Genomic DNA, 24,219 nt, shown 5'->3' with positions numbered 1-24,219 from the left:
CTGCGATGTGTGTTTATTTGGCAGCTGTTCTTGTCACTCCTCACAAGTTATTCTTAGAAACAAAATGGGGGTGGCTGAATGCCATTGGCGACACGTTAACTTTTTTCTTTTGGGCCGCTCAAACACGTCAGTCATCCTCTGGAAAGAGTTTGTAAACGTTCGTGGAGAGGTGCCAATTGGAAAATTGAGCTAGTGGAGGATGTGTAAAGATGACGCGCGCGCATCGTGTAAGACATACCACCTTTATTAAATGCACAGTATCACAAGGAACATCTCCATTAATTGTGGTTAAGCTACTCACGTGATGCACAAAGCATTGATTTGATTGATCGATTTGATTGATTAAAGCAAGGTTAAATCTGCCACACGCACGCACAGTCTTGCATCCGAGTGTGCGTGGCTGGCAACGCACACACATCATGTCAGGCGCGCGCACACACACACACACACACACACAGTCGTATTTGCACATTTAGTAAAATGATTCTGCACATTAATGAAAGTCATTTTTGTCCCTTTTACCACATATTTACAAAAACAATTATTATCCTCCCCCGCCCAATCCCACATGATAGATTACATTCAAAAGAGGTCCCCGGCCTTCTGGATTACATTCAAAATAATATACTATTCATGATGCAAAGTCACAGTTATTCATCTGAAAGAGGATCCCGAGAGGCTACAGTCAGTCAGAGGCCTAGTATTTTTATTTTTTTTTTAATTCATTTATTAAAACAAACTTCTCTGCGCCCCCGAAATTAAGAGTGAAAAAGAACTGAAAAGATTGTATTTTCACCTGGATTTTTTTTTCCCACGAGCACAAAGAAAATCCAAATGGTATTTACAGTACATGAAGTATGTATTGCCAGTGGCCCAGAACGCGATATCTGCTGGAGTATACTAGTTTGTAACATAACCTACGAGTGGTATATGCAAATATCTCAACTGTGCAGGGCGGACAGCGGCTGCTTTATTTACAGCGGAGTCGTCAACAACAAGTAAAGGTGATTATGCGATATTTTTCTTCCGACGCGTATTCATAACTTCCACAAACAGGATGTAACACAGTCTGGCGGCATTCTAGGGTGGGACAAAATATCGCAGCACGGCACAGTGTCCATCCAGCAACATTATATATTACGATCAAACACCTTTATCGTTGGCGTTAGCATAATGCGAGCTACTCTGCACTCGAGATCTTTAGAAATGACATCCCGTCAGAAGTAGCCCCAGTTTTATTTGATATTCTAAAATATATGTACAAATCATTTTTTCCTCCGGTATGTATCGGCCAAGTCCCCCTTTGACCGGGAGAGAAAAAATCCTGGAGCCGTGACTGCTCACAACAATGGTTGTGACGTGACGACGATTCACATCCCTGGAAATTTCATCCAAATATTTGCTATTGCCTACATTTATTTTTTTTGCCCCTGAACATTGATCATCGCATAATTATCGTCAAAATATCGTCATATCGCGATGATGTGAATTTAGTCACTTCATTTACGTATCAGGATACCGTTACCGTTGGCAATACCGTATCGAGAGTTATTTGGTCATCCCCACCCTTTCGGGCGAGAGATGCGGTCATTGGGAACAGACAAAACAAACAACATTGGCTAAGCCACAGCAGTGTATCAAAGCAATCCCCAATGCCATAAAATTGGGGTGACATCAGAGCAATCCGACCGGACGCTCAGTTCTAAATTAGTGCTTTGAGGCCGTGCCGGGACATCATTGACACATAATTGCTTGGATTTTCTCGGCCAAAAAGGGTCCGATATTTCGTAAACGATACTTTTTTTTTTTTTTTTTACCGATTTGGATTTTTCTTCTTATCACCTGGATGACACCGATCCACACATACACACACAAAAAAAATGGCGATGCTGCTGGTGGATTAAAAATATATCTGTAAAGATATAAAATAAGCTGTGCTCTTCTTGTTTTTTTTTTGTTTTTTGTTTTTTTGGTGTGGGGGGGCGAGAGACACAGCTCAATATCTCAACATCTGTGTGCTTTTTAAGTACATGGAATAATACAGTTGCTTAAAGCACTCCTGACAACACTGAAAACACCACACGGTCATTGTATATGTAGTCTGTCCAGTCTGTGGAAACCTATTTACAAAAAAATATGACATCATTGTCGGGGAGGGGATCAACCGCTAATAAATGCAGTAGTCTCCTTGCTCACGGAGAGGCTGTTTTAGTATATGCGCTTTTTGCTCATTGAAATATTTTATTCATTTTAAATTACCTTCTAAACAGTGTAGTGCATGCCAAAACTTTCTTTTACTTTGGTAACTTTTTCCCCATTTTACGATTAATCGTATCTGTAATAATTATAAATCAGTATAATATCTATGTGTATTTAATTCATGGTGCATATGGTCCATTTTAGCTTAAGTTTGAATTAATCAAATATGGTTCAGTCCACTAAACGGTAAAAAAAAAAAAAAAAAAAAAGCCTGTATAAAGTAGTGGCTTCATTCAATTATTATTGTTTTGAAAAACTTATTATATACATGATCAAATTATGTATCATCAGTATATTATCTAGTTTTCCATTATATTTAATGATTATTTTTAATGTTCTTTACCGAGATGGCTGGACTCTGTTTAAACCGTTTTTTTGTTTGAAAAAAACAAAAAAGGACTAAAATAATAACAGAATTATGTAACCAAATATATGAAATTTGATTAAATGAAGAAAAAAAAGTCTTGCAATATATTCCTATACTTTTTAAGGGTTTGATTTTAAATGTACAATACTTGTCATATTTTACCACATGGCTGTGTAGACAACAAAAAAAATGGAGGAAAAACTGTGTTTTTGAATTATCAAATATTTGTTAAATTAACCCTTTGTTAAAAACAAATCCTATAATACAGTACTATCATTTTGTTAGATTTCAGTAAAAAATAATTTAAACAATTTTAATGTATAATAAATGTGAGGAAAATGCTGTCTTTGAAATTTTACCAGTACACAAAATGGAAAGTTTTGTTTAAAAAAAAAAATAAAGCCAAACCTCAATGTATTTATGTGTAAATCTGCCTTTGTTCACGTGTGGTAAACACACATTCAGACAAAATCACATTTAGTCAAAACCTCAGTTAGTTTTTTTGTCACATCACCCACAATGCATTGCGGAAACCTGCCTGCTACTGTATGCACGGCGAGGGAACTTAAAGCAAATATGAGTCCCGAATGTAAGGCTTTTTCTCACTAACGACAGTTAACATTTTACAGGGGACATTTACACGCCCGCTAACTGTACACGGCCGCACGCCTCTCCAACCCCCCCCCCCCCCTCCCCCGCCCCACCGCCCCGCCTCACGCACACAAAAACGCGCACACACACACGCACGCACGTACTGTACAGCGGGGCTTAGCAGCAATCACCTCAGCCCAGTATGTCCAGGTAGACGGGGGAGGCCTTAGCAAGGCTCTGGAGCATGGCGTGGATCTCCTTGATGTTGAGCCTCATGTAGGGTTCCCTCTGCCAGCAGCCCAGCATCAGGTCGTAAACCTCCTTGGGGCAGGTGCGCGGCCGCTGGAGCACGCGGCCCTGAGTGATGCACTCGATCACCTGCCGTCAACATTTAGTTGCGACTCAAATGGCAAGACCAAAAAAAAGTTCCTTATACAAAAAAAAAAAAAAAAAGCTTTCTAGTACATGGAGAAGGCCGTAGGAATGGAATGCAAAATTTTAACAAAAGGTAAAAAGAGGGAAAAAAAAATGTTTTCAATTCGTAGGCCTCTTTCATTTTGCGTAAGATGATTTAAGCATTTTAAGATTAAGATTTAATACATGAGCACTCTTGGCGCTTTTTATTTGTGTTCATTTGTTAGCTAGCAGGCTACTTTCTGGTTCATGGCAGACAACAGGGCAGAACCATTTTGGATTCTGGGGGAAGGTCAACGCTGCAAATGTGACTCAAATGGTATTGTTATTTTAAAGTGGGGAAAATCAACCCAAACATATTTTTTTCAAGAATATGTTACCAGCAGGCCCACTAGTTGAAACACGGCATTCTGATTAATAGTGCGTTTGTGGAATATGAGTTAAGCAGCAAAATTCACCCGTTTTTAAATGGCCGCCCCCTGAGATGGCTAAAAACGGTTGAATTCACGGCCAACTTCAAACTAAAACTCTTAACAAAGCACCAATATCCATCTTGTTACTGCTTGGGCTTTTATTTTAAAGTTTTATTTTTGTTTTGTTTTATTTTTAATAGAAGTGAAAGAATTGTGACAGGCCGTATTTGTTGTTCCTTTTGTTAGCTTGTAGGCTACTTCCTGGTTCAGAAATAAATAACATGAGACAATTGGACCATACCATTTAGGAATATGGGGCAGGGGGAGTTTCCAATTAAAACCTTTTTCCTTTAACAGAAAGTGAAAAAAAATGTGACTGGCTATATTTGTTCTTGGAAACTCCAACTATATTTGTCAGCAAACTCCATCCTGTTTCACCAAATGACATAAACCATATTGACAGGACCATATTTTTGATTCTGGGGCAGGATCCAAAATGTGTTGTAAAAAATAATGATGGTAAGCCAAATTCATTTATTTGTTCTTACTGTTCGTTAGTTGACTACTTCCTGGTTCATAAAAAAACGGCGAAATGATTGGTAACAATTACGTTCTGATTCAAATAGCAAAATGAGATAATACATGTCTGTTACAAAAACTGAAAAAAAAAAAAAAATGACTGTATTTGCCCTAACATTTTTTAGTTCGCTGGCTACTTATGACGTAAGAAGACGGGACTGACCTCGTTGTTGGAGAGCTGGTACCAGGGCTGCTTGCCGTAGGTGAAGATCTCCCAGAGGACCACGCCCAGGCTCCACACGTCACTCTCGGTGGTGAAGCGTCGGTACATGATGCTCTCCGGTGGCATCCACCGGATGGGCAGCATCGTGTGGCCGCCCACCTGCGCCATGAACCCCAAAAGCAAGCAAGTTAATAAAAAAAAAAAAGATACAAAACCGCAACTCAACCACATACATCTGGAGCATTTCACAATCATTTTATCTAATAACAAAAGCAAAACGTGAATAAAATATATTTGATAGTCCAAGCTGGCCGTAACGCGTATTGCTCGAAAAATTCTGACATCATTGAGGTCCAGCTTGCGAAGTACAAATGTTTTTGGTTAAACAAACGTCAGAGGACCCCAAGACAGTGGAAATGACGAACGTAGAGGTCTCTTTGAAAGGACAATGTGTAGAATATTTAGATTTTTCAAAAAAACAGTCTTCATTTCAACAATATGCAAAAAAATATGCTCTATTACATCAACGTAATTATTTTTTTTTATCTCGAATTCTATTACACAGGGCACGCCTCCCCTACAGGAGGCTGCCATGTTTCGCTGCCATCTTTGTGCTACGGACACTTGAAGGAGACAAATTCAGCGAACATAGTTCCTAAGCGTCAAGACTACTGCATGTGTAAATAATGCAATACACTCATGACTTGAGGGAATACTAGAAGTCGTTTGTGATGACATTTTGCTTTCACCTCTGCTGAAGAAGCTATTGGTAGGCTTGTGACGTATCGTCTCTCGGAGGCACCGTAGTGCGTGTGCTTCAAAACGCACGCGCTTCCATCTTCGGTCATTGCATTATTTAGTTGACCACTAGATGGCACTAATTCTACACATTGTCCGTTTCAAAAAAAGGTGTGTTCCGTATCACTCATTTGCAAACACTGTGTACACTGTAAATAATTCAGTTTCGCGTAATTAGTCTGAAAATGATTGATTTACTTCAAATTATGTAACTTTGTTCATTATGCTGGCAATGTTTAGTGATAGGCAGAGCAATTAAATGCTCTTCCACTCGATGGCAGAGCCCTGCCGCGTACAGCGAAAAACTGAAACGCAGAAAGCTTTGTAAGTTACCTATGTTGCCACAAGATGGCGGCATAGTACTTTTTTTCAAATTAAACAAAACTGTCTTGACTAAATGAAGCTGCTACCCTCAGTTTGCCACCAGATGGCGCCACAGGTATATTTTGCGACATGGCTTTGGCCTGAGCTCAAACCACTAAACAAAACCAAAAGGCCTTTTTTTTTTTCAGCGAATAACGGGAAAGAAATCAGTGAATTTGGGATACACGACACATTTACTTTTGGCAACCTCTTCGCTTAGTATTGTGCCGTGAGACGTTTCTAATGTAAAATATGTGCCTTGGCTCTATAAAGATTGGGAAACAATGTCCTATATAGTAGACGCAGATCTAAAGAAAGTGTAATCCCCTCATGGCCTTACAGTCGCAGAAGATAATCAGCACCCCTTTTAACTCTCTATAAAGATGTCCTAAAAATGTGAAGGAAAAAAAAGAAGAATCTGCTCCATTTTTTTGCTCTCTTGGCCCTCATTACCATAGAGACTAATCCATATATGCAGATAGTACCATTTGCATATAAATGACACCAAAAGCATATAAATACTGTACTGACTCTGTAATAGTCGGTGCTGTAGACGTCTCTGGACATGCCAAAATCGCCGATCTTGACCAGTAGGTTCTCGCCCACCAGGCAGTTCCTGGTGGCCAGGTCTCTGTGCACAAAGTGCTGCGACGCCAGGTAGACCATGCCGGCCGCGATCTGCTGTGCGATGTGCAGCATCTGCGACTGCGTCAGCTCCACCAGGATGCTGTGCTGCCCGTCGGCCATCAGCACTGCGTCAGGACCGTGGGACCTGTGTCGTGGTCCAATACAACAAACGATGATGGTAAGTTAGTAATCAACAAAAATGTATCTCAATGAATGTGCCTAGAAGAACGAGTGAAAGATTGTACATTGTGCATTGATGTAGTTAATTAAATAATGAAATAGAGATAGAAATAAAAGGAAAGGAGAAAATTAAATACTACTAGAAATAATGACAATGACGATAATAATTTGTAAATGTATAAGGTGTAGGGGGAAAAAATGACTTATTCAATGGAAATAAAGACAAAAAAACTAAACGGAAGGGAAAAAGTCAAAAATGTCCTGAACGAGCATAATATACATTGACATTTGAATAATTTGAATTAGTTGACTGCGGCTCAATTTGTCACATTTCTCCATTCATTTGAATTTGAATTTTTCCAATGGAAAATGTGGAATTATGGCAAAAATGAAAAGTTCCCAGGATGTCCTGAATGAGGTGAACAAATTGATGCCAGAATGATTTGAATCAGTTGATTTTAGGTATTTTGTTTCATTTCTCACATATGTTGCATTTTTTTTTGCATGAAAAGTGGGAATTTTAAAATAATTCCCAGATTTAAAAATGGTGAATTTGTTATTTTCCTTCGTTCATTTAATGAGAAAAAGGGTACTGTCGGGCTCAATTTTTGTTCTCCAAGGTACAACTTTTTGTGATGTACTCTACAGCGTTCAAAATTCAGCACCTAGGTACAAAGAAGTACTTTTTATGGTTAAAAAAGGTACATAAATAGTCCAAACTGGCAAAGGGAACATGGCTGTACTTTTTTAGGGTGCAAATACTGTAAGTGATAGGCCATTTTAGTGGCTTTCAAAAGAGCCCACCGTTTTATGGAATGCAGTTTCAAGAAATGCACAGTAGTAGTAATCCAGACCCAGGGATCAGCAACTGAATGCACTTCATGAACTTTAAACGAACTGTCAACGGTTCTTGTGAAGAAAACAATCATTGTTTGTGTACTTTTGGAGTTTTTTTGACGCTCCTCAGTTCCGAGGCGCCATTGTAGCATGCAATGCTAATTTCCCCTCCCCGCCCTGTTGTCATAAGGTCGTGAATCATTATCATTGAAGTGTTGAATGTGTGTCTAAATTAACTGCCGAACTAATTGAAATTGCACATTGCTATATGAAACGTGACGTGAGAAACGTGAGTTTTGTGCGAATCACAATGATCCCAGTTGAATGAGTGTGCATTAACTTGAGCAAAAATCAACCACGGCTTGCGGCGTTCTTCTTCTCTAAAGGAGATTAACTGGTGGAAGTGCTATTCTGCCATCTAGTGGTGAACACTGTTACTTACAATTTAAAATTGATCAGGTGTGGTAGGGGAAGCCTTTTTATGAATATGGCCATCCTTCACAAAAGACAGTCCCTCAGGTTTAATATTCGCCTACAAATGGTGCGAATTGCAAGGTTCCCAATAGGTATCCGTTTTAACGGGTACAACAGGCATACACTCGAAGGTACTTTTGGGAAAAGCGTGAATTTTCATCACATGGCAAACTTGCACTTTTACCTGAGGAACTTATTGAGATCTCCGTGCTTCATGTACTCAAAGACCATGATGAGGGGGTCGCTGTCCACGCAAACGCCGTAGAAAGTGACGATGTGCTCGTGCTGCAGGTTGGTGAGCAGCTCCGCCTCCCGGTAGAAGTCGGCACGCCCACTCTCGCTGGCCTCTTTCAGGGTCTGTCGGCGCACGCACAAGCAGGAATCCAGAAAGACGCGTCGCGTATTGATTATCCACCCTAACCCGAGATGCTTCCTGTACCTTGACGGCCACGTGGATCTTGTCGTGGTCGGGTGTCAGGTTGTAGCACTCGGCCAAGAAGACCTTGCCGAAGGCGCCCTCGCCCAGCTCGCGCTTCAGCACGATGTTGTGTTTCTTGATGTGCTGCACGACTGCGGGCAAGCCACGTAACGTGTAAATGTTATTAACAGTATTGTTCAAAAGTCAAATCATCTTTCCCCATTTAAATGAATGGAAATACCACCAATCAGTTCCTGCCTAAAAAAAAACTCGCACCCCACTAAAAAAAACGCAAACGTGTTTTTTATGAAAGAAACAAAGCACTATGAGATATTATCCTTCCATCCATCCATCATCCGATCCGCTTACCCTCGCACGGGTCGCGGTCGTGCTGGAGCCATGAAATATTATACTTTCTGAAAATATAACATTGAAATAGAATGTATTGGATTAAACAATACATTGCAACTCCTGATTTGCCTGACTATACCACTGGGAGTCAGTGTAATACAGTCATAAAAACAAACGAAGAAGACTTTCACAACTACTATGAGGGGCACAGTGAACTGCAGTCATTTATATAGTATCAAGAGCAAACTTTATGCATTTGAGTTTGTGGAATAATAAGTTAAGCAGCAAAATGCACTCGTTTTTAGCCATCTCTGGGACGGCCATTTTGTCTTCTGTCAACTGAAAATGACATCACAAGTGCTCACAACGACCAATCACGGCTGACCTGTTTTCTGAATCTGAGCCGTGATTGGTCGTCGTGAACAGTTGTGATGTCATTTTCAGTCGACAGAAGACAAAATGGCCGCCCCCAGAGATGGCTAAAAACGAGTGGATTAACACTTATTCCACAAGCGCAATATTTATCAGAATGCCTTCTTTCAACTAGTGGGCTTGCATACAACATGTTCTTGAAAAATAAATGTTTGCGTTGACTTTCTGTGTTACTGCGACTATTGATGCTAGTCGTTAGCCCATGGAGGGTGTTTGTTTTTGTTTTTTTTCTATTTCCTACTTTCAAGCGCAATGTTAATATTCCATCTGTATATAATGTTACAGTGGCTAACAATAGTACTAAAGAATCTGTTGAGGAAAAAAACTTCTGTATCATTTTCAATTAACAGTTAGGCCTACTATGCTCCTGTATTTTCATGTTGGTCATAACAGTGGTACATGGAGAGTGAATAATTTTTTTGGGGTTTTTCTTAAGGTGGTAATTTTTAGAACCACTGTCCAGTATTTAATTCTACATTTTTTTTTGTAGTCTCCTACATCCTGTGTCCTTCCCCTCTCTTCCTAAATGGATTTATTTGAAAAGGTAGCGGATTACCGGATCAAGGCGGTAACTCACACGTGTCTGGTTTCAGCATGCTGCCGGAGTTGCCGAAGTATTGCGGGTTCTCGATGACGGGGATCTTGGTCATGCCGATGATGACGGCATCCGGCGCCATCTCGGAGGACGACGGCGTGTTGTTGCCGTTGGAGACGTGGTGGAGGGGGCTGGCCGAGTCGTCGTCGTTGCTGATGACCGACGAGGAGCCTGGCAACACGAGGACGAAGAGGAGGCTGAGTGTGTCGAGAGAAACTGGATCAGCTGTTTAGATCACTGGGATTATATTGTAACTAACTACAGAGAAAATTCATAGCATTCATTGCTGCTGCGCTTTCCCTGGCTGGGGCCAGAGGACTTTGGGGGTGGTGTAGAAGCTTGTGGGGAAAAATAAATTAATTAAAAAACACAACTGAACACATTTTGATAAGTATTAAAATAGCTCACCTTTAATTCCAAACTTGGAGTTCCTTCCGTATTTCAGAATGATCACCATGAGAACGCAGCCCATCAAAGCCACGCCGGCGATGCCTACCACCACGTAAACCTTGAGGTGGGGAAAAAAAAAAACAGGGGATGGCCATTTTACAAAACCTCACTGATGGCCTACTGAGGGAAATTAGTGTAATACTGTCATTTTGAACGGCTTGTTTCTCACTTACAGCAATGCTGTCATCCATTGGCGGCAGTGGCGAGTCTGGAAGGGAGCAGAAATCCATTGTGAGTCATGAAAAGTCGCATATATATATATATATATATATATATATTTTTTTTTTTTTCATTTGATTGGTGTGCGCCAGCTTGGTTATGGCTATATGTGTCGATCATGTCACTCAATGTCGTATTTTAATCTCGGGGAAAAAAGGAATGACAGCTAATAAGTGGTTCTTTTTGGCGAAAAGAAACTCAAAAGTCAATCAGTTCAGACTCATCGTCTCAAACCTAAGAGCTGGTGATTTATTTATTTTAAATAGATTTTTCCATGGGGTCTATTCTTACAGTTAGGGCTTGTATCTCAATACCCCCGGGTGGCAACAGTCTCCAGAACAGAGGCCAGTCTAGTTTCAATCATTTGGTTAACATGAACATCCGCTAACTTTTTATCCACGCTCTGTGTCACAGACGCTTCCATTTTCTCGATCTTTTCAAATATCCTAGCTTGCTTGCTGTCAATACCGTCGTGAGGGCGTGTGTATGATGCTATTAGCATCAGATGTTTCAGCAGCAAAGCTAGTATTAGCGTCTCCTCTGCAGATTTCCTGGTTGATATTCTTGGTTTCATCTCTTCCTTCATTCTTCTTTCCCCTTTGTTTTGGCATACTGGCTTTATTTCTCTTGAAGTAGTCATCGATGTTCATTCCAAAACATGCGATCGTTTAGATGGCCACACGTTATGGTAATGAAAAGTTTGTTGGCGCTCGGAACCGTGCTGACTATACGGCCGCCGCCTTGGAGTTCACCCTTATGTTATCTTTTTTTGTTATAAATAAGATTCCAATCACCAATCACGGCTCACCTATTTTCTGAAGCTGAGCCATGATTGGTTGTTACCTGAGCCCTGAGCGACTACGATGTCATTTTCAGTCGACAGAAGTTGACAAAATGGCCGCCCCACCGTACAAAAAACGGGTGGATTTTACCGCTTAACTCATATTCCGCGAACACAATATTAATCAGAACGCCGTGTTTCAACGAGTGTGGCAGAACATATTCTTGTAAAGAAAATTTTGGGGTGGACTTCCTCTTTTAGTACCGTCCAGTTGTATTTTACATTTGAGTTCAAATCCAATTTGCTCTACCTTTTTAGAACTGTTTGTTTTCAAAACTGTATTTGAATCAAATATTCTTATATTGAAATCTCGTGTTCATGACTTTGCATAAGGTTACAATGGCTACAATACAATAATACGAAAATAAAAAATGCCTTACCAGTGGTGTCTGGACAGATGACGGCAGGCGGCGGCCGAAGTGAAGGATACAGCACCGTTAGTTCAAAACAATCATACAGTACTAGACACATGCAGCCAGCGCGGTCACTTACAGTAGTAGAAAGTATCTTTTACAGGAGGAGAGACAAAACCTACGTTAGCAATGGAGTGGGTAACGAGAAGTCGATGACGAGTGAAGCGTGGGCGCACCTGTGTGGTCGTAGGGCGGGTCGATGAACTGCGCTGCCACCATCTTCTCGTCGCGGCCGTACTGGTTCTTGGCCACCAGGCGGTAGACGCCGTTGTGGATGTGCGTGGGGTTGACCAGCTGCAGGCAACCGTGGTACTCGCTCTTGGTGGACTGGTGGATCATGGTCCGGATGTAGTCCTGCTCCTCCAGCGTTACGTTCCCAAAGTACCACTGCAGCTCCGGCTTGGGGTTGCCCGTCATGCTGAAGGGGATGCACCAGTGGTGGCCCTGCTCCGGTTCCAGCAGCTGCTGGATGATGGGGGCGACTGACGGGACGAGCAGTTGCACGGGGGTGGGGGGTGGTTGGCAAGTCAACGACCGGGGAGGGAGGAGCGGTCCGGAGGAAAAACAACATTGAAAGGCTGAGAGAGGACATGTTGTTTCGGGGGTGTCGAGTATGGAGACAAACAATACAGCTGGAATGGAGAGCGACATTAGCACCGGCTAAGATTAGCTTTTTGGGGGATGTCAAGTAGTCCAAACGTTATCATTGGCCAAAAGTGGAAATAATGCTATTGAGTTGTTGCTGTCCCTTTTGGGGTCCCTCTAGCGGGTTACTCGCATGATTTGTTTGGCAGATTTTGTGCCGTAGCTGTTCCTGATACATCTTCCCACGTATCTGGGCTTGGGACGTGCATTAGCTAGGTGTTGGGGCGCTAAGTGGGAACCGTACCCGCACTGTCCGCGTGAAGCATGTACCACTAAACTACCAGTGCAAATAGTGACAAATTAGCATGTACTCACAAACTTGCAAATCAAAATAATCTGCAAGCCATTTAATTTTAAGGATAATGTTGTAAAATGAGGTTGAATAAAACAACTGTTTATGGATAATTGTTTTTGGTATATGTACAGTTTAACCTATTAATAAAGATAATTATTAATGTTATTTATAGGCGTTCTTAACGCAGCGAGACTCGACCAAGTGTATCGTGATACTTTCAAGGATCTTGCTTGGACAGCTAGACAAAATAGCTAAAAAAAAAAAAAAGGACATTTTGGAGGATAAAGAGTACGGAGACAAACACGAGCTAAGATTAGCAACGATTTGGTGGGTATCAAGTACGTGTGGCAATCGTAGAGTGACTCTTGTTTTTGTAGTGTCACTGTGTTAATCAATAGACAAATGATTCAATATATTGGGTGTTCAAGAGTAAGGAGACTAAAATTTGTGTTAGGTACGATTGGCACCACTTTTGGGGGGCATCAAGTACTGTGGCAATTTTGGAAAACATTAGCATTATTTTACAATGGCAAATAATTAAGGCAGGTTATTGCCGCTTTTAGGAGGTTCGTACTATGGAGACAAACATTAGCACTTGCTAACAGGGGGGGTATGTTTTGGGGAATTACTGAGTATGGCGATATAAAATAAAATATTTGTTTTGGTGATCTTTTTAGTAATTTAGCCTGCTTGCTAACAGTAGCTATACAGCCGGATATTCATTTTACCATCAAAAGAGCATGTCTGTGCCTTGAACAGAGAAGCCACTTAATTAGCCAGTAACCCAATAATCTTGTTAACTGTGTTCATGTTTCCACCACATCTATTTTTATAATCAACTTACCTGTGGAAATGTAAACTACAGCTGACATTCTGTCTGCCTTGGAAACAATTTAACTCAACAACATCTACTTTTGGACTGAAAGGATCAAATCATTCACACATTGAAGAAGGATAACATCATAATTGAGACCAATTAGCCTGTTTCCTTAATTGTACTACCTTGGTCAAATGACAAGGAATTATTTATTCACTAGTGGTGCCATTGGACCTATTGCCGCCAGGAGGTACCGTACGCGTGGCGTCCTGTTGAAACGGTCTAGAAGGACAAACGTTAGCATCAGCTACCAGTAGCTTTGTTACTGAGCATGGCGACAAACATCCTCACGGTGAACAATAGGAGAGGAAACACGTGGAAGCAGAGGACGGCGTGGCTTTACAGAAGGGAGAGTTATGGACAGGAAACCACACCAACAAGTCAATAAGATCAACGGAGGAAGTAATGAAAACAAAGTGACCAGTGCTTCTGCTGCTTCCACTTGGAAACAAAACAACAACATTTGTAAATGCTACCGTGCTAATGCGTGCTTACAGAGGATGTTGAGCTGCAGCGTGGCCTCAGTCTGACCCACCATATTCTCGGCGGTGCACGTGATCACCAGCCCGTTGTCCTCGGGAGAGAGGTTGGTTAGGGTGAGCCTGCTCTCGGTCTCCATGGGGTCAATCTGGACACATGGGATCGCATGGTGACTAGTAAACAACAACCGAAAAGATATCATTTTAGCCTCAAGCCATAATACGGCGATTTTAAAATGCTAACTCTCTCATTGTCCCTCCTTAACAATGAAATTGTAGCATTAGCGTCGCTTTCCATCTTCATGCGGTCAAACTGTAGCCATAGCATAGCATGGTTGCTAACGCTATCCTGGGGTCCGTTAGTAAACAACAACCTCTTGCCCAGTCGACCCCTGCCAGTCCCCCAAAAATCAAAACAAAGCTTGTTTAACATGTCACTATGTTGAATTTATGTCAAAGTGTTTTTTGGGTGTTTTTTTTTTAAACACCGACAGCTTTTTTAGCCCAGACCCCATTTTTAAATAGGGCAATTTAGCCTGAACTATTTTTACTTGTGGATTTATACACTGTTTGATGCCCTGGTGAGTATTTATGTCAGTAGGTTGCAGTCTGTCTAGTGCATTCCCCAGCAACCCCTTATTCCATAAATAAAAATATGATTAATAAATAACCAGCATTTATCATGTCACTGCCATGAGTTTGTTGCACAACTGCCTCTTCCAAACCTTGTAAGCAACACACGCCCTTCAACCTCCTGACAGAAATGAAGAATCCCTTGATCTGGTACCACAATTGACCCAAAAATCAAAACAAACCTTATTTAGTACATAGCTAAGTTGATTTTACACCATAGAGCAGCTTTGCACAAACTTTTAAAGCCACACAACCACTTCATTGCACCCCCATCTCCAGCACCACCACCCCTTTGATCCGTCAAATAGTCATTTTCCAAATTGTATGCCACGCGCCCCTTTCCAAACAAATTTCCCATGTCTGGCATCACCACCCGCCAAAAACAATAAACAACTTTTACAGCTATGCGACTTTAAGTCATCGAACAGCTTTTACCCATCTTTTTAAGCCACGCACCCCCTTGTGCACCTTGACCAAATTGGCACGCCCTTATCCCTGTCAAACCAATTCGCCAGAACATCTAAACAAACACCATTTAGCATGTAGCTACATTTGACCTCAATTTCCCAAATTTTTATAGCAAAAGACTTGGCACACCCCTCAACTGTGATCCATATCCACTCCAAGCTTTTTAGATATGTTTTCTTTTTTTATCACTAAAAGCTGCAGTGAGTTTCAGGTGGGTTTGTGGATCGTATTTGTGCGGTGGTTAATGGGGTGTTGAATATCGGCGGGTCGAAGCCGGAGCTTGAAAAATTAGACGCGTGCAGGGCTACTGTAAACCCCGGAGAACGAAACCTTAGACTTATCTTCAGCCTTCGAGAAATGAACGTGAAGCCTCATTGGAGCTCCCTGGTTTATCAGATTAAACCGGCTCACCTCGTAGTGTGAGAAGATCATGTCCAGGTTCCACAGGATCTCCGGAGGTGGCATGCCCGAAGCGCTGCACAACGCTTTGACGTTGCTGCCCTGCATCTTGGTCACCACCGTGGGGGTGACCTTTACTTGAGGAACCACTGCGGGACACAAGGAGACGATCTTAAGTAGCCGAGCGAGAGGTGGTGGCGGGGCGGGGGAGGGGGACGGTGGGGATACTGTAAACCCCCCATCGATCGCCCTCCGGACTTTCAGGAAGCTTGTGCCGCGTTGCTTATTTTAACGTGGTTTCACGTTACCGCAGTCAGGCGGCGTGAGCGTGGCAAAGGCTTTTGTTGCTCCCTGCTCGTCCTTGCATTGCAGGTCTTGGCTGTCGGGTTCCTCTTGGCTCCTCAGTTTGATCCAGAGGTTCTCGCAGATGCAGTCCAGAGGGTTTCCGGAGAGCAGGAGACTAAAAGGAAAAGACGCGCCACACGCTAGTTAGATCAGTTGTTCTCAAGATAGGGCTCGCGAGCCGTAACGTGAGGGTTCGCAAAATAATTTACAATAGATTATTGTCATAAATTAAAAAAAAAAAAATGTCTTTGCACTTTTAAAATGTGATGTAATTTAGTGTAAGATGTCTGTGGTTGGAGGTGCCAGTTGCTTGAAGCAGATACCTGCCTGTTCATCTGTACTGTGGAACCTTGATTTAATGGAGCCAACGGACCCCGGATTCAATGGATCGAAAATAGTGCCAAGTCCTCTCAAATTGGCCCTTCTAAAGTAGCCGTTTAAGCCTGTCGGTTCCAGAATTTGCCGCAACAACACACAGAGACTGGTCGCGTGTTTCTGGATTGCGCTGTACAGTATCGTCCCACTCATGAATATTCAGTTTAGATAAAAAATAAAAAAAAAACAATCATGCCTAAGGCATTTAGGGGTACACATCGTAGCTGTGTTCAATTATTGGGATTATGAAGGGGAAAAAAAAATCTTTCCTGTAAGAGGTTGCCGGACCCAAAAAGTTTGAGAACCCGAGTCAGATGCAAACCCAACGGCTAGCGTTTGAAGGGCGGGCCTTACGAATAGGAGAGGTTGTAATTCTGAAAGGTCCTCCATGACAGCATCGACAGGTTGTTGTCTCGCAAATTCCTAAAAGAAAAAAAAACAAAAAACGTTAGGCCACTTGTATGAACCACTAAATTATAATAAAGGGTATCTATAGCTAGCATTGTAGATGGTAGTAAAAGTAGCTGTCTTAGTAATGATATAAGTAGTTGTCGTAGTAGTAGTAGTAGTAGTATTAATGATAAAAGCAGTTGTGTTAGAAGTACTCCAGTTCTAGTAGTGGTAGAAGTGCTATAATAGGAGCCGTAGTAGTGTAAGACGTTGTATGCTAGTAGTTCTGCTAAAAGGTGTAGCAGTCAAGGTAGAGGTACTAGTTGGCTAGTAGTAGGAGAAATAGTGTGCTAGTAGTAGTACTAGTTGTAAACAATAAAAAAAAATAGAGTAGTTGTCATTGAACAAGAAGTAGTCGAGATATAAATAGGATATGATATCTTGTGTTTTTTCCTACATTTTGAGCTCTGCATTTGCATTAGCTCAGCCGTAGACAGGTCAGGGTGAGGACTGGCCTCTAAAAACGGGCTACTTTGAGCAAGACGAGAAATAGTGTGGAATGTGTCGCGTTATTGATCCTTGGCGTATTTTGACGAGCGTTATTCAAACGCCTGGGAAGGGTTTTAAACTGTGAAACAAATGCGTAATATGTCGCCTTGAAATGGAATGAAAGGCTTACACGTATTGTAGTCTTGTATTGTTGTAAAAGGCATCCGGGGATATGGACGTCAATCTGGTCCTGGTCACTGTTCTGTGGGAAATCAGAGCTTTGGTCAGTTGAGCCCAGCAAAGTAGCATGATACCTAATACTCACCACTGTTTCAGAATACAGCGGTGCCTTGAGATTACTGTTTAATTCAGACCGCCACCACTCTCATAGTTCATAATAATCGTAATTCAAATCATCATCAAAACCCAAATTTGTGTTTTTTCAGGAGGAAAATAGCACTCTATAATATTGTACTTTATAAAAACAGTGTAAAGAATAAAATTAAATACAATATAACGGATTAAACAGTTTTTGCTTCTTATTTAATTGCAATCCAATTCAGCTCCTTCTAGTGTGCCCACCTTGCCTCTGGGAGGTAGTACTGTATAATAGAGTCGTGGAAACACAAAAGGTTACTACTACTACTACTACTTCTTCTTCTTCTTCTTCTTGTACTACTCAATAACTTGCTGTAAAATTTGTCATTTTCCACACAGAATAAATAATATATGCCTATACAGGGCTGTAAAACAGCAACTATCGATGCTAACCGTTAGCAGTGGGATTTTCCATTTTGTGTTAGCATTAAGCTAGCAGGGGATGTTCCTAAGGCAGTGCAATTTGTTTTAAAAACACAACATCTAATTCTTTCGGTTGTTATGTTTAGCCCAATCGTTCTGGGTTGGAATAGCAGGTCGACTCCATGTAAGGCAGATGTGACGCTGTTAGATTTTTTTGTTTGTTTTTTTTTTTTTGCTTGAGTTTTTAAAAAAAAATTGTGGAAGCTAGTTAAGTCATCCTGAGTTGAATAGCCATTCACAGGCGGTCGACTCCTTGCAACAGAGATGCGAAGCAATTCTCGGAAACAGTGCTTATACTACAAACGCATGCGATACTTACAGGTTTCTGAGGTTTATGTAGTGCCTCAGACTGTTGTCGTTGAGCTCAAACAGCCTGTTTTGATTAGCGATGTAGCTGTCGAGGAACAGATGAAACATTATGGATGTTGTGTATTGTTTTTTTGGTGGGGAGGGGGGGTCTTTATATCTGCCTTGTGATTGGCTGGCCAAAGTGTACTTTCACCCAAAAGTCAGTTGGGATAGGCTCCAGCTCGCCCACCACCCAAGTAAAAATATTATGACCTTATGCAAACCTGACGTAACCTGTCCCACCACCTGTTTCCTGAGCGTCTCCATAGAGGATGCGATGGTGATGTCGTTTGTTTGGGAAAATACTTACTAGCATCTGGAAACACTTTTATGCAAAAACAACAAAACGTGTACAACGGATTTTGTTTGATTTACAGCCGCTTCCTTCTTCGTCGGTCAGGGCGCTTCTTTGGATTTAGCTACGTTTGTTCCGTCCACGTCACAGTCCGTGGACTGATCGACTTGGCGAGACGTCGATACTCGCCACACTCATGGCGATTTCCAGTCGTAAACATTAGACCCGTTTAGTATTTAAGATTGTCGGCCACGACTCGTTTTGGAGCTGATTATCGGGACAAATCAACTCTCAACACACCTCTGACAAAAGGATCATTTGATAGGATGATCTTATTAGACATACGATAGTCGTGCGTTTGACATCCTTGGTCGGGAAGGGACAAATCGGGACAAAAAAAAACAGCCGTCCTAAGCTGAATTTTTGGCGGGAGAAGTTGCATACGTCCCGGAGTGGTTGCCGGCCAATCGCAGGACAGACAATGAAGCATTCGCACATATTTACCAAATCTTGCTGAAGGTTTATCTATTAATAAAGTAAAGTAAATTCACTTTTTTTTTTCGTGTGTTTTTGCCCCAAAATATATGTATTTTTACTGTCATATCATGTGTGTGACCGTTGCCATGTCTGGCCTCTACACCTGCATGTGTACAATCTGTCAACAATCCAATTGGTGCGGTGGGTGGGTGAAAGAGAAGTGGGGGGGGGCGGGGGGGGGGGTCACACTGACGCCCCTTTATGGACAGCTTCCCTAAAGCCGGGCCTGGATATGCATGTGTCTGCGTGTGTGTGCATTTCATGGAATGCTGTGTAAAATCCAAATAAACGTGCACGAGGATTACGCGCGCGCGTTCAGTGACACGTAGAATCGTGCGCGCGCGCACACTCACGCAGCGCGATTTGATTGTTGTGATGAAATGATATGTGATGATTTTTAGGAGGTCAGTGGTGGTGGTGGTGGTGGTGGGGGGGGGGGCGTGAACATGATCACCTTCATCCTTCTAACATCTCATCATCATCATCGTCATCATCATCATCATCATCATCGTCAAGTTGACACGCACGCAGGCTCGCACTTACATGTCGGTGATGTTTTCCATGTCGTCCAGCGTGAGCAGCGGGAAATCCTCGATGCTCGGCGCCGCTCCGTCGACGCACGCGATCCGCGCCACGGTGCAGGTGCAGGCGGCGGGGCAGGCGGCGCTCAGCCCCCGCAGTCCGCGCAGCGCCAGCAGGAGGAATCCGAGCCGAGCCATGCCATGCCAGTCCATCGCAAAAAAAAAAAAAAAAAAAGAAAAAGAAAAAAAAAAAATCCTAAAACAACACACCTCTTGTGTTGCCGATTCCCCCCCCCTCCTCTCCCCTTCGACCCACCCACCCCCCTTTAGATGGAAAATCTCTCAGTGGTATTAAACCCCTCTCCTCTATTAAATCGCGATCCGCACGGAGGGCTTGCCGGAGGAGGAGGAGGAGGAGGAGGAGGAGGAGAAGGAGGAGGAGGAGGAGGAGGAGGGGGGGGGGGGATCAGGGTGCCATGGAGCGGCCTTGGCGTGTCTGCAGAGCCGCGATCGCGCACGACACGCTCTCCGCCGTTCGTGGAGGTGTCAAGTGCTCCAGCAGTAGCAGCAGCAGCAGCAGATGATGATGATGATGATGATGATGAAGAAGATGATGATGATGATGATGATGCCGTCTCACTCCTCCGGAGCCCGCATGCATTCCCCCCACCCCCTTCTTCACTCGTTTTTTTTTTTTTTTTTTTTTTTTTTTTTTTTCTATGCCTTGTAAAAACAAATATGACGTGGTCCAGATGTTTGGAGATCGATAGGCAGGCAGGAAGGCTGGATGAACCGACTTCCCCCCCCCTCCTTCCTTTCTTCCTTTACCTCCTTCCTTCCTTCATCTCCTTCCTTCCCTCCCCACCTCCCCACTCGCAAGGTGATGCAGGGAGGACCACGACTACTTGTATCGATTACACCCCTCGCACCCAAGGGTGAGCCAAAAGTGTACACTTAAAAAATGTAGTTTATGTTTGTGTCTTCTTTTCCTTCCTTCCTTCCTTCCTTCCTTCCTTCCTTCCCTCAGGATTGATTTTTACTCTTGCATCCATCCTGTCTCTTTCTTTCCATTTCCTAGAACTTTTTAAAAAGTACTTCCTTCCCATCTTCCTGTCCTCTTTCTTCTACTCAAACCACCTTTTTCTTCCTTCCTTCCTGCCTGCCCCTGTTCACCCCTTCCCTCTTTCTTGTTTTAAAATGTCCTCTTCCTTCCTTCCTTCCTTCCTTCATCCCTGTACATAACCTCCTTTTCTGCCTTCATTCCAAACCTTCCTTTCACAGAGTTGTTTACTCTGCCTCCTCCCCTCCTCCTTTCCCCAGACCTTGTTTTATTTCCTTCCAGACTTCTTTACTTTCTCAAACCTGCTCTTGTGCATTCTTTCCTTCTTTTCTTCCTTCCTGATATCCTTTCTTCCTTTTGTAATTTAAACCTCCTTTTCTGCGTCCCTCCCACCCCAGACCTTTTTTCTTCTTTCCTTTGTGCCTTACATCTTTTTTTCCTTCACTTAAACCTTCTTTTTTATCGTCCTCCCTTCTTTCCTTCCCTCAGACACAATTTTTATTAACGCATCCTTACATCATCATTTCTCATGCTTGAACCTACATTTCTGCCTGCCTTCATATCATCGTCTTTCATCGCTGTTTTAATTCATGCATCCTGACATCCTCTCTTCCCTTTCTCGCTTAATCCTAATTTTCTGCCTTCCCTTCACCTCAGACCATGCAGCCTTTTCTTTTTTCCTTCTTTCTTTCTTACTTTCCAGTCATCCTTTCTTCATTCACTTAAACCTTATTACTTCCATCAGACCTTTTTTTTTTATCCATGCAATTCTTTTGCTTTAACATATTTTTCTTCATTATCTTCATTTCCTCCTTGTCTTTGTCATATCTGTTTTTGTTTATCTGCCTTCCTTCTTACCTTCATTCCACCTCAGACTATACCTTTTCTTCTTCATTTCCTGACCTTCTCTCTCGCTCATCTCAGACTTCATTTGTATTCTTTTCCGACTTTCCTCTCTTTCTCCTTCCTTTATGTCCTCCTTCCTTACCTCCTGACACAGGAGGACCTATCTTTTATTACATCATTCCTATGCCTTCCTACTTTCCATACATACTTTCTTTCATTCCTTAAACCTACTTTTGCCTAACGTCCTTCCTTCTTTCCTTCCTTTCCTTAGATCATTTTATTCACGCATCCTTGCATCTTAACTTCCTTTGCTTAAGACTATTTTCTGCCTTCCACGCTTCCTTCCTGTTTGTCGTCATACCTTTTTTTACTTTTTATTCATGCATCGTGACATGCTTTCATCCTTCCTTCCATTGCTTCAACCTTCTCTTCTGCCTTCATTCTTTACTTCCTTTTTACTACCTCCGATCTGATTTTCTTCTCTTTCCTCTTACTTTCCATACAACCTTTCTTCCTTTTACTTACAACTACTTGTTTCCCTTCCTTCATTATTTCCTTCCTCACGCCTTCTTTCACACAGACTTGCTTCTTTGTCATGCATCCTTTCATCCTTCCATTGTTCTTTACCTCTTTCCTTCTGCCTTCCCCACATCCGCCTTTCCTTCATTTAAGCCTGCTTCTTGACTTTTTTCCTGTCTTCCTTCCCCCAGACCAGCTTTCAGTCATGCATCCTTTTCTGCCTTCCTTCCTCTTTTCCTTCTGTCATATTTCTTCCTTCATTCCTTCCTCCCTTCACCCCCAAATTAATTGAACAAGTGTATAGGCTACCACAAACCAACATTCAAACTAAGTTGTTCTGCTACACACAACGCACCTGGCCAATAAACAAACAAAACAAACACACACACACACACATACACACACACACACACACACACACACACGGTGTGACGTCCGCGGTTGACGCACGCGACCAGATGCCTCCATAAAAAATTCTACTACTACATATTTGATTATAATGATTACTCATTTTTTACTAGCTGGAGACGTCAGTTTAGTGATCCTCTAACCACCAAAGGATTACATTTCTACATAAATTGGAATTTTTAGTTCTTCTTAAACAGAAGGGAACCAGTGACGGCAAGACTGTGATGATAACCACAGAACAGTAAATGGCACTGAGAACGACACAGACAAGGGTCTGGCTGACAATATGCAGCAATACAATGAATCAAACGTCATTTGCGTACTAAAAATATAATACAACCGAGCAGATGCTGACAAATACCCGTATTATTTAATCCCATCAATGTCTATTAGGCTCCACCAGGTGGCAGTGTCGTGCTGCAAACACCTTTCTGTTCCCTCTCCGCCTTGAAAGATAGAGTAGTTTTACTCTATTTTAGTTGTATTGATTTTACGTTGGGTGCCTCCTCAATTGTTTCTCTTGTACTTTAATTAAAAGCGCTGCCTGTGTAGTTGATAAATGTTTTATGATGGCGACTGTTAAAACACTTTTTAAGTAGCCACATTGTAAACACTTGTTTGAATAAATATGCTGCAAAATAATAAAATATTATATACCATTATATATTTATAATACTGTATTCACAATACAATACATTGAGGTGTATGACATAAATTTACATTTACAAATATAGTACACAAATATATCTAATGAAATAGATTAAGAAAAAAAGTAATTTCTCCCCTCTTATGGGAAATACATTGCCAAAAAAAAAGACAATAAGTCCTGTTGGCTGTCATAACAAGATCGGAGCGTACCAGATTGTGTGACACGCACACACGCACACACGCACACATACACACATGATTACACACTAGGATTTCCATGGCAACTTTTGTCTTTTTTTTTTTTTTACAAACATCGTGGACAATGTCAAGTGTCGCTATGGTTGCGGATGAAGAAAATATGTACACTCCGCTCCCCCTGCTAAACCATCCATCCTTCCCTTCCTGAGAAACATCAAGAAGAATAATTAAGACTGTCGTCATGGCAACATCACAATATAGGAGAGTAGGGAGAGAGACAAAAGCCTGCGTATGTGAAGGTGCGAGGCAAAGCTCTACGGGATGACTGCTTGATTGGATCCAAAGTGAAAGCTGCCGTGCAATGAGGTGGCTGGATTTTGCACAGTAGTTCATATAGAGTCAATTCATCCGTATCGGGGTCAAACAGTGGCCACCAGAAACGATTTAACTGTACGTACTGAAGTATTCGTATGTTTGGATGTGTGCCTTTAAGGGGCGTGACCTAGGCAATGACATCCTACAGCAGCTCCTTTAAATGTCTTCTTTTTTTTATTGGAGTTTGTCTGTTTGTTCTTCTGTAAGCGCATTGAGAGCGTGGCTCTCCTTGCCTGTTATTTCCTGTTATCACCATATGGTTCCTCTCGGGTACCCTGCTGTGAAAAATTGCACAAGGAATTATGACAATGTACAAGGTGTTTTAACACAAAACATGTGAATTCATTTTTTTCCCCGAGCAAACGTTAAACATCACTCGCGCTGTCAGTCCAAAACCCGGGAGAAAGTCAAAAGACCAAAGGAGTTTGGTCAAAACAACGCATAGTCCGATGGGGCGGTGACAAGCACGGAAATGTGCTTCCCG

At 42.1% G+C, this 24,219-nt stretch overlaps 1 protein-coding gene across 1 annotated transcript; it reads right to left on the bottom strand.

The window, feature by feature from the left end:
* Positions 1-3,326: 3,326 nt before the first annotated feature.
* On the bottom strand, positions 3,327-20,312 carry ntrk2b (neurotrophic tyrosine kinase, receptor, type 2b). The gene is made up of 16 exons (XM_086052964.1): positions 19,704-20,312; positions 18,300-18,374; positions 17,370-17,441; positions 16,655-16,723; positions 15,889-16,040; positions 15,593-15,729; positions 14,097-14,229; positions 11,928-12,266; positions 10,485-10,519; positions 10,270-10,369; positions 9,844-10,032; positions 8,505-8,635; positions 8,250-8,422; positions 6,479-6,719; positions 4,787-4,945; positions 3,327-3,595 (listed from the first exon to the last, which is right to left on the bottom strand). Exons 1-16 carry the CDS (start codon positions 19,892-19,894, stop codon positions 3,410-3,412), a joined length of 2,382 nt encoding a protein of 793 aa, XP_085909090.1. The 5' UTR covers positions 19,895-20,312; the 3' UTR covers positions 3,327-3,409.
* Between the last annotated feature and the right edge of the window lie 3,907 nt (positions 20,313-24,219).

Source organism: Filicampus tigris, chromosome 15 (assembly GCF_054856515.1).
Source record: "Filicampus tigris isolate MCC_2025a chromosome 15, RoL_Ftig_1.0, whole genome shotgun sequence".
Lineage (NCBI taxonomy): Eukaryota > Metazoa > Chordata > Actinopteri > Syngnathiformes > Syngnathidae > Filicampus > Filicampus tigris.
The sequence above is the reverse complement of the archived record's forward strand: the minus strand, read 5'-3'. Positions and strand labels throughout refer to the sequence as shown.